At 38.0% G+C, this 17824-nt stretch overlaps 3 protein-coding genes across 4 annotated transcripts in view; 2 read left to right on the top strand and 1 right to left on the bottom strand.

The window, feature by feature from the left end:
* The first annotated feature begins 3169 nt into the window (after positions 1–3169).
* Positions 3170–9541, top strand: psme2 (proteasome activator subunit 2). The gene is made up of 11 exons (XM_056253674.1): positions 3170–3278; positions 3628–3660; positions 3751–3813; positions 4002–4088; positions 4169–4214; positions 6299–6396; positions 6483–6551; positions 6675–6742; positions 7052–7106; positions 8733–8819; positions 8960–9541. Exons 1-11 carry the CDS (start codon positions 3231–3233, stop codon positions 9038–9040), a joined length of 735 nt encoding a protein of 244 aa, XP_056109649.1. The 5' UTR covers positions 3170–3230; the 3' UTR covers positions 9041–9541.
* On the bottom strand, positions 9449–14014 carry lsm5 (LSM5 homolog, U6 small nuclear RNA and mRNA degradation associated). The gene is made up of 5 exons (XM_056253676.1): positions 13900–14014; positions 12311–12406; positions 11450–11477; positions 10901–10973; positions 9449–9682 (listed from the first exon to the last, which is right to left on the bottom strand). The coding sequence occupies exons 1-5, from the start codon at positions 13943–13945 to the stop codon at positions 9650–9652; spliced, it is 276 nt and encodes a 91-aa protein (XP_056109651.1). The 5' UTR covers positions 13946–14014; the 3' UTR covers positions 9449–9649.
* A 1786-nt stretch (positions 14015–15800) lies between these two features.
* Positions 15801–17824, top strand: part of drosha (drosha ribonuclease III) — a 44399-nt gene continuing 42375 nt past the window's right edge. For both annotated transcript variants that reach the window (XM_056253669.1, XM_056253668.1), the window contains exons 1-2: positions 15801–15948; positions 17040–17785. In XM_056253669.1, coding sequence (XP_056109644.1) covers positions 17040–17785 — 746 coding nt within the window. In that variant the 5' untranslated portion in view covers positions 15801–15948. The remainder of the gene's footprint in view (positions 15949–17039; positions 17786–17824) is intronic.

Here is a 17824-nt window from a genome sequence, read left to right as displayed (position 1 = left end):
ATACTAGTAATCTCAGTTTCAAAGATAAAGCCACTGACATAAATAATGCGGTTGTTAGCGTGGATTTTAGTGTTAAAAAATAACTCGCTAAGCATTTTTGTGTAAAGTTATCCAGTTTCACAACTTTTACTAGTTGTATGAACAGTGAAAACTTAATGGCACCATAGATGCGCAGTTGGAGAGGGACGTGTGTGATGCTGCGCTTTTTTGGAGAAAGGACTAGAGCGCATTGTGTCACCTAGTGTTCCGGGGACATGGAGACATTTTGGGGCGGCCAAACAGTGGGAATTTCCTAGCCATTATTGAGCTGCTGCCAGTATGACCCTCTGCTGCAAGATCAAACGGCCCAAGGGGTCAATTAAATACCTCAGTCCCTCTAGCCAAAATAAGCTCATTTATATTTTGTCACAGCGTGTTCAGCAGGAGATTACGACTGAAATCAAGCCCTGTCCAAGCGATACCAACTTGGTCAAGTTTACAGATATGTCACCACCATAGTGAGGAACACATTGGACATAGCTATCGATATTAAAGTAGCTGAAGCTTTTCTTGGATTTCAGAAAACATCTGACAGATCTGCAAGTGAACTGGAAAACAAAACCCTCGACAGAATTACGAAAAATGACCTCGATATTTCTCATGTCGTGGGCAGGGATACGACGGAGTCGGAGTGGCCAATATGAGTGGCGTCTATGCGGGAGGGCAGGCCAGGATCAGGGGAAAAGAGACACTTGCAACGTATGTACACTGTGCAGCAAATAACCTGAACCTAGTGCTGAATGATGCAGTAAAAACATTCCAGAAGTGTCACAGTTCTATGACACCATCAAACATTTGTATGTGTTTTTTGGCCACAGTATTAAAAGGTGGGCCATGCTCACTGGCATCGACTCCACAGAGCCCTCACTCGGGTGTCACACTGAAGCGACTATGTCCCACTCTTTGGTCCTTTAGATATGAATCCATTGTTGCTATTCGGTACAGATATGTGGATATAATGAAAGCACTGGCAAAAATATATCTGACAAGTGCCAAGAAGGATGAGCGTGGTAAAGCAGCAGGAATAAAGAAAATAAATTAAGAAATTCCCTTTCATTTTTCAAGTGATTCTGCAGACTAAAATTTTGGAGAGTGTGAATACTGTATCTACAATGCTTCAAGCTACAAACGCTGACATGCAGAAGGCCGTGACATTGCTGAACAACACCATTCAGAGCTTGTCTGAGTATCGTGGCGCTTTTGACCAGGCAAAGATGAAGGCACAGACGCCTGCAGAAAAATGGGGATCTCAGACAACTTTCGAAAATGTGAGAGTCAGAAGAATGACTAGTTGTGTGAAGAAGAGCGCCTGTCCAACACAGAACGTTATATAACAGCATGCGAGCAACCTCTGACATGTTTGAGGCCCTTCACCCCATGACTCTTCAGCTTGCAAGTGATGATTAACTGTATGTCAAGGCAAAACATCTGTGACCACTACAACAGGGACATTTGATTTACATTTCCGGCACAACTACTGTCATTCAGGGCCTGTTTTAGAGCAAAAAATGCTCAGCAGTCCTCAATCTATCAACTTGCCAAGATGTTGATTGTGGACTCCATAACATCCACCTACGGTGAGGTGTGCACTGCTCTCCTTTTTGACATTACCTGTGACAGTGGCAGCAGTATAAAGTTATGCCACTGATTACAACATAAACGTGGTTTATGTGGACATTTCCTGAGGGTTTAAAATGGCGTGATTAAAATGGCATGAAAAACATGCTAAACAATGTTTTATTAAAAATGTAAAAATGCAGAAAGTTTTCTGTGATGGTTAGGGTTTTGTCTTGGGGAATAGCATACAGTTTGTCCAGTATAAAAACCATTATGATAATGAGTAGACCAACGTCTGTGTGTGTGTGTGTGTGTGTGTGTGCGTGTGTGTGTGTGTGTGTGTGTGTGTGTGCTCAGTATGTTTAGAAATACAGCTTCATCTAGCCTATTAAAAAAGAGCCTCTGGCCCTGTCCCAAATGGCACACTTCATGTGGACTTTCTGTCTCGTGGACTTAAATTGCGCGTGCTCGCCGAGTCTACGAGTCCGTAGGCCGTCCCATTTAGCATTTTAACGCTCTGAAGTGTGCTCAGCAGCGCCCCCTTTGTACCCTTGAAGCGGTCTTCCGCGAAGCCCGGATAGATGCAGGCTCCACGCACTTTAACTACCCAGGAATCCTTGCGAAAGGCCAATCAGACAACGGATGGGAGGAGATTTCGCTCACGGACAATTGTTAACATGGCTGAGAAGAAAATATTTAAGTGTAATCAGTGCGGTTTTTTATGACAAGTTTATACAAACATTGTGATCATCGACCAGTGGTTGATGTCTCAAACATAGGCTAATAATAGCTAGCTGAATAATACGATCGCATTATGATTCATTAAATAAATAGAACAGAATGTCAGGGCTTTACTGAGTCATATGTAAACACAACAACAATAGGCAGCATTTTTCCCCGAACCTGTAGCTCCTGTCCATAACAACAATCAGACCGTCTTCCTGTTTCCGGCGTGACGATCGAGTCTGTCCCAAAAATACCTCTCAATGCGCCCTCGCGGACTCGCGCTAAGGGCCCTATAGGTCTGCACTACATGACGTCACCGAAGTGTGGACTCTGAGGAAGTCCACAAGTCCGGAGTGTGTCATTTGGGACAGGGCCTCTTTCCGTTCATCATGTTATTCTTCTTCCCGCTTTATTTTGTACAGTAAAGGGAGGGTTCACTTTTATCACTCTCTCTAATATACCATTTTTTAATTTTATTTCGCTTCACTATTAATGGTTAAAACGTGTTCATGTATGTAAGATACAGAAATAAACTATTAAAATTAATTCCAAAGTGGTGTTTTGGGCCCCCTCTAGCGTCCTGGTGGGCGCATGCCTTGTGAGTGCACATAACCATTTTTTACACAGTACAACACGGCGCTTTTTAAACGAAATAATGAGGAAGGTGTAAATTAAATATGCAATGCTAAACACATTAATCTAAAAACGTAAATAAAAAAATAAAAATAATAGTAATGATGAAAAAATGTGTAGCCTACTTCACTGTATCATTTAGTAGTGGATTGTGGGCGTCATTATCAAATCGAAAGTATCGCGAAGTGAAAGTGAATAGCGCGAGCCACCTGCACGTCTGCTGCTAATTGTACCGTGATCTTTTCCTCTGAAAATAACGCAGAATTGCTTTCATTATGTCCAGAGCTAAAGTACTGAAGATAAACTCTGATAATGCTGTCAGGGTAAGTTCATCTCTATAGATTTTATAGTATTTCCACTGTCAACAGAGTCGAGCAAATTTAATGTAAACGCGTTTGCGTCTGTTTGAGCTCTGACAGTAGTATGGCTCCTAAGAAGATTTAAAGGGCTCTTTGTTGATTGTTTAATGATTGTTGAAAATAAAACACTACTGGAAATTGCGCTGTTTATATGTAAAAAAAAAAAAAAAAAAACCTGAGTCACACTTCCTCATCCACGAATGTTGAAAGTGAAAGTAAACATGGCCATTACCCGAAGGCGCGATCATTTTCATGGACAAAGACAACCTGAATATATCACTTTTAATTGTTCATCTGTGTTACCTTTATCCAGATAGAAAACTACCGCCAGTCACTGTATAAGCAGGTATGAATTCACTTGAAATAATACACACATAGGCTATTTGAGATCGTGCACTGTGGCTGTCTGTGCTTACAATATTCATTGTATTGCTAGGCAGAAGAGCTGTTCTCCAATCACATACCTTTGAAGATCTCACAGCTTGACAAACTGCTGAAGGTACTTTTTTCCCCTTTCATTTGGCAGATGCTTTTATCCAAAGTGAGGTACAATGAGTACCTTTAGGTCTGTATGTGTCCTTGGGAAATTAACTCATGACCTTGGTTTTGCTGCCCATGGTTACCAATTGAGAAATTTTACTCCAGCAACAAGTGAAATGAAAAAATGCTTCTCTTTTATGGTTTTAGGGGGATGAGTTCAGTATCACTGACCTCTCGTCTCTCCATGCACCCCTGGACATTCCCATTCCTGACCCCCCTGCTGCAGAGGAGGAGGTTTGCATCTGGATCAGGATTCATAATAATTCTAGAAATAGATGTCCCTTACCCTAACATTTATTAAAATATTTTAATAGGAGATGGAGACAGATAAAAATGAAGATGATGAGAAAAAGAAGAAAGGTAATTTTGCACACAAACACACACACACACACACACACACGTAAGTGAGATAACTGGTTAGTCGTGATCTCGATGATGCTGATGAGGGTGGAGAATAAAGGCTTTGTCTTGGCCAGGAGTGCCAATCCTGTTCCTGCAGATCCTCTTTCCTGCAGAGTTCAGTTCCAACCCTGCTTGAACACACATGTCTGTAAATATCAAATGTTTTTGAAGATCTTAATTAGTTAGTTTAAGTGTGCTTAATAAGCATTGTTGAACTTTACAGAAAGGCATGTGCCCTTCAAGTAGAGGCAGAAAATAGTGCAATTAGTTCCGAGCACATGATTGACTAAGCAAAGTCGTAATTACAAGTGGGAAACTTAATTCTTAAAGGGGTCATATAATGCCATTTTTGTACAAGCTAATATGATTCTTTAGGGTCTAAATTAAAAGTTTGTAATATACTTTAATTAAAAATTCTCATTAGTATTGTAAGAAAACACTTATTTTACCTGGTCAAAAACAGCTCTGTTTTCAGCACGCCGTTTCAGTGCATATGACTTTAAATGATCATGAGCTTTGCTGACTCCGCCCCTCTGTTCTATGCGTACACCAGAGCTCTGGCGTACACCATTTGTAACTCAATAACCATAACGCGTTGTTCAGTATAAACGTGGGATTATGAATTATATTGAGAACGTCATACATAGAAAACATGCCGTATTGTACCCTGAGTGTAAACCTTAGACACATTCATTGTGAAGCGTGCAGCTAGCTTTTTGCAAAGATTAATATATTAATATAAAGTTTAATAAAACGTTACACTCACTTCCGTTCTTCTGGAGATTCAGCAGGAACACGAATATCGGGTAGCAGCTACCGATCCATTTTTCATGAGCAGCAGCTTAGCAAATCCAGCTTTATACTGATCCTCGTCTATAAAGCAGTCTGGTGAGAAATGATTCGCGCAAATATGAGAGCATTGACGTTGCTTGTGGGGAATATTCCCTTCGAAAACAAACTCAGCCACTGCGTCTTCAGCGGTTCGGATTTAGGAACATTAAAATGACTGTGTTCGTTATTACACCCAAGAACAGAACACCACAATCGCTTAGACGCCATTCTGCTCATAGACAGTGCTCCAGCATATCAACAATGACCGCGCCGGTCCGCGCAGACTATGATTGACAGCTCTCTCATGGAGCTGATCTCACCCGCGAGGGCGGGTCTGTGTTGAGACGCTCCTGTCAATCAACAATCGTGGGAGGGGCTTCCGAGCGTGTGACGTCACACGGTCGAACGGCTCGATTTGAGGCAGGGGAAAACATATAAGGAGATTAAAACAAAACCACTGGATGGATTTTTATCATTATATGATGGTTGTGTACAGACACTGCCAACAAACATTTCAGTACAATCAACTTGTAAAAGTGCATGCACCATTATATGACCCCTTTAAAATATTATTCCTATCAATTATAGAATTAATAATGGACAAAGCACAGATTTTGAATTTTAGTACATTTAACAAAATGTCCCAACTTCTCTGGGAATGGGGTTGTACTTTGTTCCCTTCTTCATCTGTACACCATCTAAATCTTGTCCTGTACTTCATCTGACCAGCACAAATCAAACAAGTGTTACTACCAAAAGCAATGCACCACATGTCGGAGTGCTGCCGTACACTGACGTAGGTGGGGTACTTTTGGGGGATTTTTTTATACCATGGTAAAATTACTTTGAAAATAAGTGAAAAGAGAAAATGAAAAGCATTCATGATTATTGAATGAAATATTATTGAAATATGGTAGAATATTGAAGCAGTCCGACAGGTGTGATACCAGTGAATGCTGGTTTAGAGAAGAAAAAAAACACACTGGTGAAGTTAACAGCACCAAAAATACCCGGTATAACAAAAGAGTATGACTGGGGAATCTGCTGAAGAATGGGTAAAAGGGTTATGCACTGATTAGATGAACATGTATGTTTACCAGAGTGATGGTAGTGTAAGAAGAAATGTAGATAAAATAGGAAGTGCTTATGCTTGTCAAAGCTTAACTGTAAATAATGGAATATTGTTGTAACGTTACATTTTCTTGTGTCAGCTCCCAAGTGTGGCTTCATCAAAGGAAATGAGCGGATTGTGAAGTTGCTGGATATTGTAAAACCAGAGATAATGGCTCTGAAGGAGACCTGCATCACTGTAAGTGGGCAAAATTGACTCGTAGATACGTTTTCAGCATTTTCCAAGACTGTAGTTTGGCAGCTTTTTGCTTTCCTTTTCTTCAGGTCTCTTGCTGGATTGCTCATCTGATTCCAAAAATTGAAGATGGAAATGATTTTGGAGTTGCAATTCAGGTTATTAACCCTTAATTCTTCATTGAAGATGGCTGGTTTATAGACAGTGTTATAGACTGTGGTCGACTATGGCACATAATGTTTTTGTTTCTGAATGGTTAACATGACTGGTTGAAATTTTAGGAAAAAATCCTTGAGAGGATTACTGCTGTGAAGACCAAGGTGGAGGGTTTTCAGACCAACATTAACAAGTATGCGCAATTCCTAACTATTTCAGTTCATTGATTATGCATACTATGGAAGCTTGGTTCAGGCATGCAACAAAAAAAAGGAAAAAAGTAATTGCACCTTTAATTTTATAATTGTGACTTTTTTTCTTGCAACTGCGAGAGAAATAAAATCAGATTTTTGAGATATAAACTTGAGAAAAAAAAGTCCACATTTAGCTTTTTAATTTTTTTTATTCTGTGGCGGAAACAAGCTTTCATTGTTTACATGTTTTACGTTGCCCTCCTTCATTCCTGTTGTCATGTTGGTAATCAAAGTGTGTTTATCTGCAGGTACTTCTCAGAGAGAGGTGATGCAGTGGCCAAAGCTTCCAAAGACACACATGTGGTGAGTGACCCATCATCCAATCCACTTATCAGTGTAAACTTTTTTGTATAGCTGCAGTTATTAAATAGGGCTTTCAATATCATATTCTCAGGTTTTTTTTAGTATTTTCAGTAGATTTTTAGTATTTTCACGCACATTAAACATCACCCTCCCCCACCTTTTAAGAATATGAAAAGGCGTGTACACAGCAATGAAATCCTTTTTAATTATTAAAATGTATATTATTTATTTCATTTAATAAATACGTTTTATTTGAAGTTTGCTTTAAAATAATACATGATTTGCAAATTAACTGTTTGGGGGTAAATCACCAGTGGCCTGTTGCATGAAGCTAGCTGAACAAACTCTGAGTTTCAGAATAGATTTAGAGTTGACAAAACCATACGAATCCAACCTGAGCAACAAAATCAGCCCCTATACCCTCATTTACTATTCCCTACATTAATCCGCTCTTGAAGGAGTGAATGAAAACGAGTGAGCGAATTTGGACACCGACTGTGCTGAAAGGCCAGCTGCTCTTTCATAGTTTGTGCTTGCTGTTTAAAAATCATTTGAAACTTAGCAAACTGGCAGCTCCAGTAGTAATGAAAAGACTTATCTTGAACTCTTTCATGGAAACTAGCATGTATAAAGCGTAATTAAACAGTTTAATTCACAGTGCATTATGGGTATTCTCTAGCTGTTGAGTGTTCATCCGTTGTACGCTCATTATTGTGGTGCATTATTGGATTGAGTGTGTGCACTCGATAGTGCACTTGTAGTGGTTTTGCACCTACAAATGGCTGTCCCTTCAAAAAACAGTGCCCTATTTAAGTGTATGGGGGCGATTTCGGACACAGCCCCCCTGGTTTACATCAGGTTCAGCGGTCTTACAACATTGGTTATATAAACGTTCAACTCGGGGTTTGATGCAGAGTTTGTAATTAACCCTGGAGCACGTGCACCTGAACATGTGATGTGCCGAGAACATCCAACCACATGGATCATGGAGAGTGTGAGTTTGATTCTCTTCTCGCGAGTCAAACCAAATTCATTTAAGATTAAGCGATCATTATGAAAAAAATCATGAATTTAAATGCATACAAGCCAGGAATAAAGCAAAAGTTTGAGAAGGCAGTTGAAAGGAAATGTCTGACTATATCAATGCAAGTTTAAATAATTGAAATTTAAATAAATATATATATATTCACAAAGAGCTCAAAAGAAAAATGTGTAAGTTTAAACAAAAAACAAAATGCTTTATATATTATTTATATTATATAGTATGTGTATGTATATATTTATATTAATTTAAATGCAAAGTTTAATATTGTCAATTTTGAAAAATATATAATTTATAATGTAAATATAATAATTAGCAGCAAGACTGGCAATTTTGTCTTTAACATTTGTTCACTGTAAACTGCTTTAATTTGGAGCAAGAGATACAATTGCTCTATTGCATCGGATACATGTCACTTTACTCACAACTGATTGGTCAGTTTTGGTTTTGCTCAAACTTGCCTGTACTAGCAACTGAAACTGGCTTCGTGGAACAGGCCTCAGATTTACACATTGACATCATATAGTTTCAAGTCACTTTCATACTCTTTTTGTGTAATAATAAAGGACATGTTCTTTTGATAGATGGATTATCGCTCTCTGGTGCATGAGAAGGATGAAGCAGCATATTCTGAGATCAGAGTGATTGTGCTTGATATACGCGGATTCTACGTGAGTTTACATGTATTTATTTAGCAAACAGCTTCTAAATGAGAAACGCTACAAAACAAGTGAAAGATATGGCCTTTATGAATGAATCACGATAATTGTGGAAACGGCTGTATATTCAGATTTCTGTTGTTTGTACTCAGGCTGAACTATATGACGTCATCAGCAAGAACCTGGAGAAAGTGACAAACCCCAAAGGAGAAGAGAAGCCATCCATGTACTGAGACAGATACTTACTGGGACCTTAATATACATACAGTTGTACAACTAGCCCAGTTTTAAGAATTTCTCATTTCTTTTCCTCATTTTTGACATTCTAGATACAGTAGTTGCATGACACTTTTGACAGTAGATGCATCTTTTAAATGGGTTTGTTACTAAACTTGTTAAATTAGTCACAGTGGTAGTTGAATTCAAAGCTACATGTACATCTATTTCAGCATATACAAAATTAAGGAAAACCTAATAGCAAATTCACTTGTAGGACTGTTCTTAAAGCAAAAAAAAAAAAAAAAAAAAAACATTAAAACCAACAATGATTTCACAAAAGATCCTGTTTCTTTATCTACATAATAACACTTCAGGAATATAACACAAAATGCTGTTATACAATGAATTCCAACACAGTCCAGTTCATTTTATTTGTTTTATTGTAACAAGCAACAAATGTTTACAAAACCATTTTGGATCACTTAAAGAATAAAAGAACTAATGTGGAAAAACTCCCCTCATGAAATGAAAATGCCTCTTTAAAAAAAAAAGAAGTGATCAATTCTTCCATGAAACAGGAACATAATTTGTACATTTATTTTCTGTAATGTGCTACAGGTTTCTCAAACTTCTGGTCCTTCTCCTCCTGGAATCAACTGGAAAACAGCAGAAACACATGGTTTCGTCATATATAACAAAGTGACGTGCCATGTTGATTAGTGTTCATTACTACAATTTTTAATTGTGGTGAGTTTTGGTAATGATATGAAATGGAATACATGGTCCAAATAATTAAAACAAACCGCATTTTGACAGATGTAACAAATCAATCAAACAACGTGACATTTGAAATGGGTTAATAACTAGTCTTTCCATAACCTTTATAGATCTAGGCAAGTATTTCTGTTAATTATTATGTTTTGTTTTACAGGTCCATATAAAAGAAAATGACTCCGTATCATTAGCTATGTTTGCAAGTTACAAATTTAACTTAAGCGCAAAATTGGAATATCACATAAAACATTTGTGAATAAAGCACCGTTTTCATCCAATGTGTTCAGGAGAACAAAATTGTCTTCCTAGGACATTGGTGCAAAAATATCTGCAATAATAATGGAAATTGCTGCAATTGGAGAAGAAACGGTGGCTCTTTTTTTTTCATTCATCAGAAAATGACTTGTGCCTCATGATATGCAGACTAAACGAATAGCACGAAATAAACATCAGAAGGTATGTACATCGGTTTTCAAGTTGAAGTCCACCTACTTTAATCAACTAACTCCTGTCTGGTTTGTTTGTCAGACAAAATGGCAGATTCGGCCTTATGATTGGTCAGGTGGCCTGTCAATCAAACTCCCAACAAAGGGTGAATTGAGTGCATAGGTTTTTGAATACGCATTTTTTTTACATGTATGCGCATCTTGGCATTTCCATCCAGGGTTTTTTCCAGCGTGAATAAAAATAGGTGGATGGAAACAGATATTTTTCCTTGTTTTCATTTAGTGAAAACTGATAAACTGAAACAAAACTGTCAAAAGACTCAAATGACCAAGCTCAACTGAATCCTAACAGTTGGTTGTCAGTGTAAATTTGGTGCATTGCGACTATCTTCAATTTGCATGCTGATGGAATCATTATCAAGTGACTAACAGATTAAATTGGAATTACAGAATAACAAATCGGTAAAATTAAAGAGACAGCGTTCTTCAGGGCTTCAATGTTTGATAAATTCAGGTTACATATAAAAAAAAAAAAAAAAAAAAAAAAAAACTTGCATAAGAGCTTTACTCATATCACCCATATGCAAATGTTGTCAATGAAGTGTGGATTGATATTTAAAGATGATGATTTAAAGAAGAACTCAAGGATCATACCATTGTGATGTTATTGCCATTGAGCAGAATCTGATCCAGTTTTGTGATTCTTCTTCCCTCTGGAGTGATTTCACTGTGACACAACAACAACTTTAGTTATGGCTCAATAACAAATAATGTTCAAGATGAAAAATAAAGTACGTTTTCAGAAATGTAAATTTACTACATTTTTGCTAAATGATTATCGAATTACATACTTGATTTCATCATTCTAAAAAATGTGGGACCACATGAAAAGAGGTATATTTTCCTTACACCTTGAAAACAATGTACACTTCATTTTCAAAAATGTAAGTGAGTTTTTTAATCATAAATATATAATATAGTTTCACCTTATAATATAATAAAATATAATAAGGTTACCATGGGGTTACTTAATATAACCTGAACAATGTAAGTTATGAACATGTTTACATTGAATGGAAAGGAAATTTAGTTTTCTGTTTGTCAAGTTTAAGTCAAAGAAGTTGGATGCATAAATAGGGTAAAAAATTATTTGGCATAAATTATTAGGCATATGACATGTTTTGGGTAGGAACATCTACTTACAACTCTGTCACATCCTCAAGGACCATGTCTGATTAAAAGAGTCAAGAAAATGAAAAACACCACAAAGAATGCATTACACTATGAAATCAGAATCTTTAGTACATTCCTGCCACACTCTTTGAATTCAATGCACCTTCTCTTTCTTTACATCATGTCAGCAGAATTGCTGCAGAGGTAATTTGCTTTTTATTTCACTTAATTAAAACAGTAACAACAATGGCATTGTAACAAATGTAAGAGTCTCTTACATTTACAGGACAAATAAGTGAATGTGTACCTGTATTATTGGCTACTTGTATTTTGCTCAATTAAAGGAGAACTCCGGTCAATTTTAACATTGAGCTCATTTTTTTGTACATTTGGAGTGCTGTCAGTACAGACAAAAACGACAAAAATCGGTGTTCGCGCGCGATCATTGGTAACTAATATAACTAATGATCGCGCGCGTTAACTCGACAATCGACTACTGTGGACTTCGAACGAAAACAGGAAGTAAATACAGGTATGTGAGCTGGCTGAATTAACATCATTTTTATTAATATCTTGCACATCTACTGCAGTCAGATTGACCGTGGTCACTCTTAATAACACCACTCACATGGCTGTGCACTTGTAATGACATATTAAGTTTGTTAAGAGGCTAAAAGCAGGTTTAGAACTTGCCCCATTGAAGTCAACAGGGTGCGAATTTTAAAAAGAGGATAACACGGTGTAGGCAACACCGATTTTTGTCGTTTTTGTCTGTACTGACAGCACTCCAAATGTACAAAAAAATGAGCTCAATGTTAAAATTGACCGGAGTTCTAAAATATTAACCATCACAAATATGTGTCAGCGGTTTCCCCAGCAGTTAAAGGATACTGACAAAGTCGTCGAACCCGAGCAGAGTTCCCACAATCTCTTTATCGTTCTTCATGACGATGTGAATCCGAGAGCCAATGCATTTATCCACCAGCTCTGAAAAGACATCATACAAGTCATGACAAACACAATCAAAGACAACTGAAGCAGTGTGAGACTGAGGCTGTGTGATGTTTGCAGTATGCAATGCATACTGTTAAGAATGTGTAAAAGCTACCAGATGCAAAGACGCACATTATCTCACAACACAATGTGTTTGACTTTCCGAAACGGTGAATAATAAAGCAGTTATATCGGCTGTCACGGTTACGCCTATAGTTCAAAGGGTTTATGAACTGCAAATGTATAATTTAATCTTCAACAAGTTTGACATTAATACTAATTTAAAGTTAATTATATTTGGAGTTTGCAACCAAAAACTGCTGTATTATTAGAGAAGTCACAGACAATTTTGTGACAAGGTGGTGCGTGTGATATGACAATATTAGATTGTGAATGGTTAAAATGTCTCGAACGAGACCCGCCTTTACAGAGAGATCTAGTATCGTGCTACATCGTGCACATTCTATCAGTAGCAGTTTTAAGGCTTTCGTCGACGGTCCAACCTGTATGTGTGAGTAGGCTATGTGACAAATTCAAATCTCCTATTTAGCAACATGGATGAAAGCACAGAGTTTTAGGATAGGGAGAAATTGTAGGATAGGGGTCCCTCGCATGACGATGATCATATTTGGGGGTCCGTGGCATCTAAAAGATTGAAAACCCCTGCTCTAGCATATGTGCAAAAAAAAAGAAAAGAAAAAAAAGTATACTTTGGGCTTTAGAGCTCCAACTGGGACAGGGCCCATGAAGGGGCATTCATCATGTCATGCATTTAAGATGGAAACATAAAATAGGCTAGACAGCCCAAATAAAACAAATTAATTATATTACGAACAATAAACTAAAATAAGTAGCCTACATCTGAATTCAAAATTGAATATTATAAATTTGTCATCACTTATTTATACGTGCGTGGTATCAAAACTAAGTACCGGTATGTTTGTTAAATAACGAAAAATCGCATCTCTAAAAATGACTGCAATTTGCAAAATCATTCATACAGAATTGCATTTTACAATGTTTCGAATCAACACGCCCCTTGCAACTTCAAAGCTCAGCAACTGGTCGTCTATCATCTAGAATTCTGAGTTTACCCACTTGTAAAACTTTAGTCATGTTGACGCTTGGTCACACATGTGCTTGTAACTCGTAATTCATATACTTAAAAGAATGAAATAGCCTAATTATGAATGAGGCTATGGGTGCGAATTCGGACAGTCACAGACACGGTGATGCAGGCACTTTAACAGAATTCACCCATACTGACTGTAGGGTCTGATTTCAGTTTATATCCTACGATTCATTTGAATTATATCAAATGTTTCAACGATTATTCCTATAAACCGTTTGTGTACACGTGTGTCCAATACAATTAAAAGTACTAAGGTTTGAATGCGACTTACATGGAACTCTATGCTCCCTACTACAACAACTAAAAACTTAATCCAACAAAGCAAACAATCAATTAAAACGAGAGTCGCACATACCGAGAGGTAAAAGCTGCGAGGGATTTGTCGTTGCTACTGCCGCCATTTTGATATTAGACCTGAATAATCGGTCACCGGAAACGAATGACAGACACGATAAATCGATGTCAGATAGTTTGAAACGCGCTTGGCTGGTACAAACCCCAGAGCCGTACCCTGGTACTAACCAGCAAGAGCAGGTGCTGCGGCTCTTCCGAAGTTTGAGTTCGTCGTTATGTCATTAGCAAACATTCTCCAATACCGGTAGCATTTTTTTGTATGCATTTGTCTCCATAGTTCGTTGTTTTGTGTTTTCACCTGTACAAGACGACACTGTTCAGTTGTAGTATTTTTTTAATTTACAATTCATCACTTTAGTTTGCACTACTTACAAATTAATTGTGGCCAAAAGCGTCTGCTAAATTAATGATACTGTAATGTAATCTGTGTAATTTATTCATGAACTGTAATGTGCATGGTGCCTATAATTTTTGACTTCTTCAATGAAATGTAAAGTCATTTGGCCTTCCATCAAGAGCAGGCTGCATGTCTTGTCTCTTGACCTTTGAGATACACTGTTATTTATTGTAATACAGAAATGCTGCTGCCATCTATTGAGTTTTACTCAGTATGAACTTTTCAATGATATTGAAAAAAGATATTGTACTGATGAGTTCAAATAAATTTTATTTTTTCATTTAAACCTGGGAGTTTTATAGGATTTTGAAACTTTTAAAATTAAGATAAGACAATAAATATCTCGGCAAACAGGGAATGTTTTCAGAACTTTGGGTAATGTTCTGGCAAGGTTCTCTTAAAGTTTTGAACAAACATTCTTCCAGTAACATTATTAGAATGTGCATTTAAAGTTTAATAATGTTCTCAAAATGTTAGCACAAAAACATTATAATACATCGTTCATGGAACTTCTTTTCCTGAAATGTTTTAGTCGGATGTTCGAATAACTTTTTTTATTTTATTTTTTAATGTTACTACTCGTTTCTGAATGTTGAGAATATTCAAAAGTATAATTCTCATAATTTTTGCAATATGATAAAATGGAATGTTTCCTTTACTTTTGCATAACCATAACTTTCTGAGAACATCCAGAAACAATGGTATCATGACTTGATGAGAACGTTCGCAAAACATTCTTAGAACATATTTTGTTAAGTGGGTACATAATTAGGACTGCTGTCATTAAAACAAAAGAGACTCACCAAATACAATTCTATCATGTTAATTTTTTTCAATTGAGTTTATCACTCAGATTGAAATGCTGATAAAGTTCTACACACATGGACCATGGTCTGGTGCTTTTGAAACCATACAATCAATACAAATTTGCAATATAAAATACAATTATGAATTGTTTACCCTGGTGTTTGCTCAAGCATTCAAAAATACGTCATGGCTGGACTTCCGAGGAACCTGGTAAGAGACTGATCTACTGAGTCTGAAACTGTTATGATTGGATGATCACTAGAATGCGGAGGACACAACACTGTAGAGAGAGCAGACTATTACATACATTGAGATAAAGATTCAGATATAAATACATCAAGTTTATGATTATGAATAGCAAAGACACAAGTGATGTGTTTCTATAGGAAGAGAAAAAAAATACTTCCTTAAAATATGTGTGTGTGCATATAATAATGAACATTACATGTGGTGTAATTTGTGGGAGTATGGTTGAACAAAAAACTGTCCTTCGATGTACAACTAGGAAAATTGTTATCAAAGCGAAAATGTACTCGAATTAAGAATACAATACGCATTTGTTTTCATTCCCCTTGTAAGTAAGAGATGTCTTTCTGCATCGACTCTTCACACTCCAGTTCAGTTGGTGGCAGTGATGCACCAAAAGAACAAGAAGAAGACTATTTTAGCGAGGTATAATTTCTCGCGTTCTCATTGGTCATTTGTTTCACAGTCTAAATCTGATTGGCAGCAGCACACACCGCGTTGCCAGCGTCATAAACTGAGCATTTTTTTCCGCTGTAAACATAAAACATTATAAACAGCATCACTGATTTATTTCCCAAGCTTTAGCAAAGACTTCTAAAGGTGAGTTTTATTCTTCAGGAAGTTTTTCGGCATCATTAAGACAAGTGCCGTTCTGTCATACGATTGTATGGAGATGCTGAAATGTATGTAGTTTAGATGTATTTCATTGCGCGTTTTCAGTGTGTTAAAACATCAAGACGCATTTGAGAGGGATAATTATAATAAATTGTTTCGAGACGCCTACAAGTCGTGACTCGGCCAAAACCCTGTATTGCTTACAGGGCCAGTGGTTCAATTCTTCACTTGCCATGTCAAAATTGTGACTGTCTCAACCACAAATACGAGCAAAATACCTGGGCCCATGTAAATCGCTGCATCCAAGATCCTAGAAACGTCGTTTTATTTTGGCCTCATAATTAGAAAATACCTTTTATGTCGAAAGAAATGTCTTTCGCTCTAATCGGTACGAGGGTATTTTATTTAAAGGGACAGTTCACATAAGAATTAAAATTCTGTTATTTACTCTTATGTCGTAAATAACTCTTATGTCGTGTACCCTTATGCCGTTTCTTACCTAAATATGCCATTCTTCTATTTTGAAGAATGTTGGTAATCAAACCCTGCTGGACTGTTGGTTACCATTGACTTCCACTTGATAACACCGCACAGCGAATTCTAGGCTAACTAATGTAATAAACTATACTAGTAAAATGACTAAGAATTTATTGAAGACAAGTAAACTGTCAATAACAAATAACAAAATTCAGATGTGTTTTTCTCCAGTTCTGACTGATTAGTACATACTTGGGTAACATTTTTGTTTTTTTGATGGTCCACTTAAACATTCCACTAAGTAACTTTGCTAATCTAACCCTCATTGAGAGTATTTGTATACTGTCTCTCTGCTTAATATTCGAGACTGTCTCTCTCTGGTGCCCCGACAGACATTCTACTACTGCCTATAACACCTAACCCAAACCTAATAGTCTTCTAAAGTCTACTAATAGCTTAAGTCTACTCTAATGACATCTAGTTGTAAAGTTACTTATAGTAGTAGAATGTCTAAAGTGGACCATTGAAGTAGTGTATCCCATCCTTGTATGAAAATCTTCTATATCCATATCTTTCTAACGTCCATGTCTTCTTTACAGATGTCTTTTCACGCTGGCCGCGGATGCCCATGGGGAAGACCACCCGCTCCTGGCCAAATGTACCGGCCCCCTCCACCACGCTATCACTACGACCCTGCGGCTGCTCCCGGTCCTGTCTATAACCCTCAGGGAGGCAGTGGCTACATGCCACCTCATCCTGACTTCATGGCTTTCCACTTCCCTCCACCATCACAGGGTTCTAACGTTCTGCCCCAATGTCCCTTACGCCCACCGGTCTTCCCAGATCCGCCCCCTTTTCCTCCACCTGCTTCTCGCAGCTCAGACGGCTCGGCTCCTGTCCCGGTTCAGAGCTCTTACCCCTACATGATGCCCACCGTCCCCCCTCCACCTTTGCCCCCTCAGTCCCCATCAGTGCCACCTTCCATGCCCTACTCGCCATCATATCCCATGAGCTACCCTCCACAGCCACAGCTTCCCCCTCCACCCAGTTTCAATCCAGCTTACGTGCAGCCCGGAGGTTCCTTCAAATCTGAACGCTCCCGCCCGAACACTCTGCCATACAAGACGGACACATGTTCCCGCTCGCCCGAGAGACTCCGTCACCATGACGATCACCGGCACAGAGGCCACAGCTACGGAGGATATGGAAGCCGACATAACCGTGAGTTTGGAGGAGAGAAGCGGGACCGGGACAGAGGGTGCAGTTCAGAGCGCAGACGGTCAGACAGCCCACGGTGTAAAGCGGACTACGATAGAGGGCGCGTGCCATCAAGACACCGCAGCAGGTAATGCGCTTCACTGCTCTCTATTAAAGGGATAGTTCA

The sequence above is a fragment of the Rhinichthys klamathensis genome, unplaced genomic scaffold (genome assembly GCF_029890125.1).
Source record: "Rhinichthys klamathensis goyatoka isolate OS25496 unplaced genomic scaffold, OSU_Roscu_1.1 h1tg000108l_1, whole genome shotgun sequence".
NCBI classification, from domain to species: domain Eukaryota; kingdom Metazoa; phylum Chordata; class Actinopteri; order Cypriniformes; family Leuciscidae; genus Rhinichthys; species Rhinichthys klamathensis.
The sequence above is the reverse complement of the archived record's forward strand: the minus strand, read 5'-3'. Positions and strand labels throughout refer to the sequence as shown.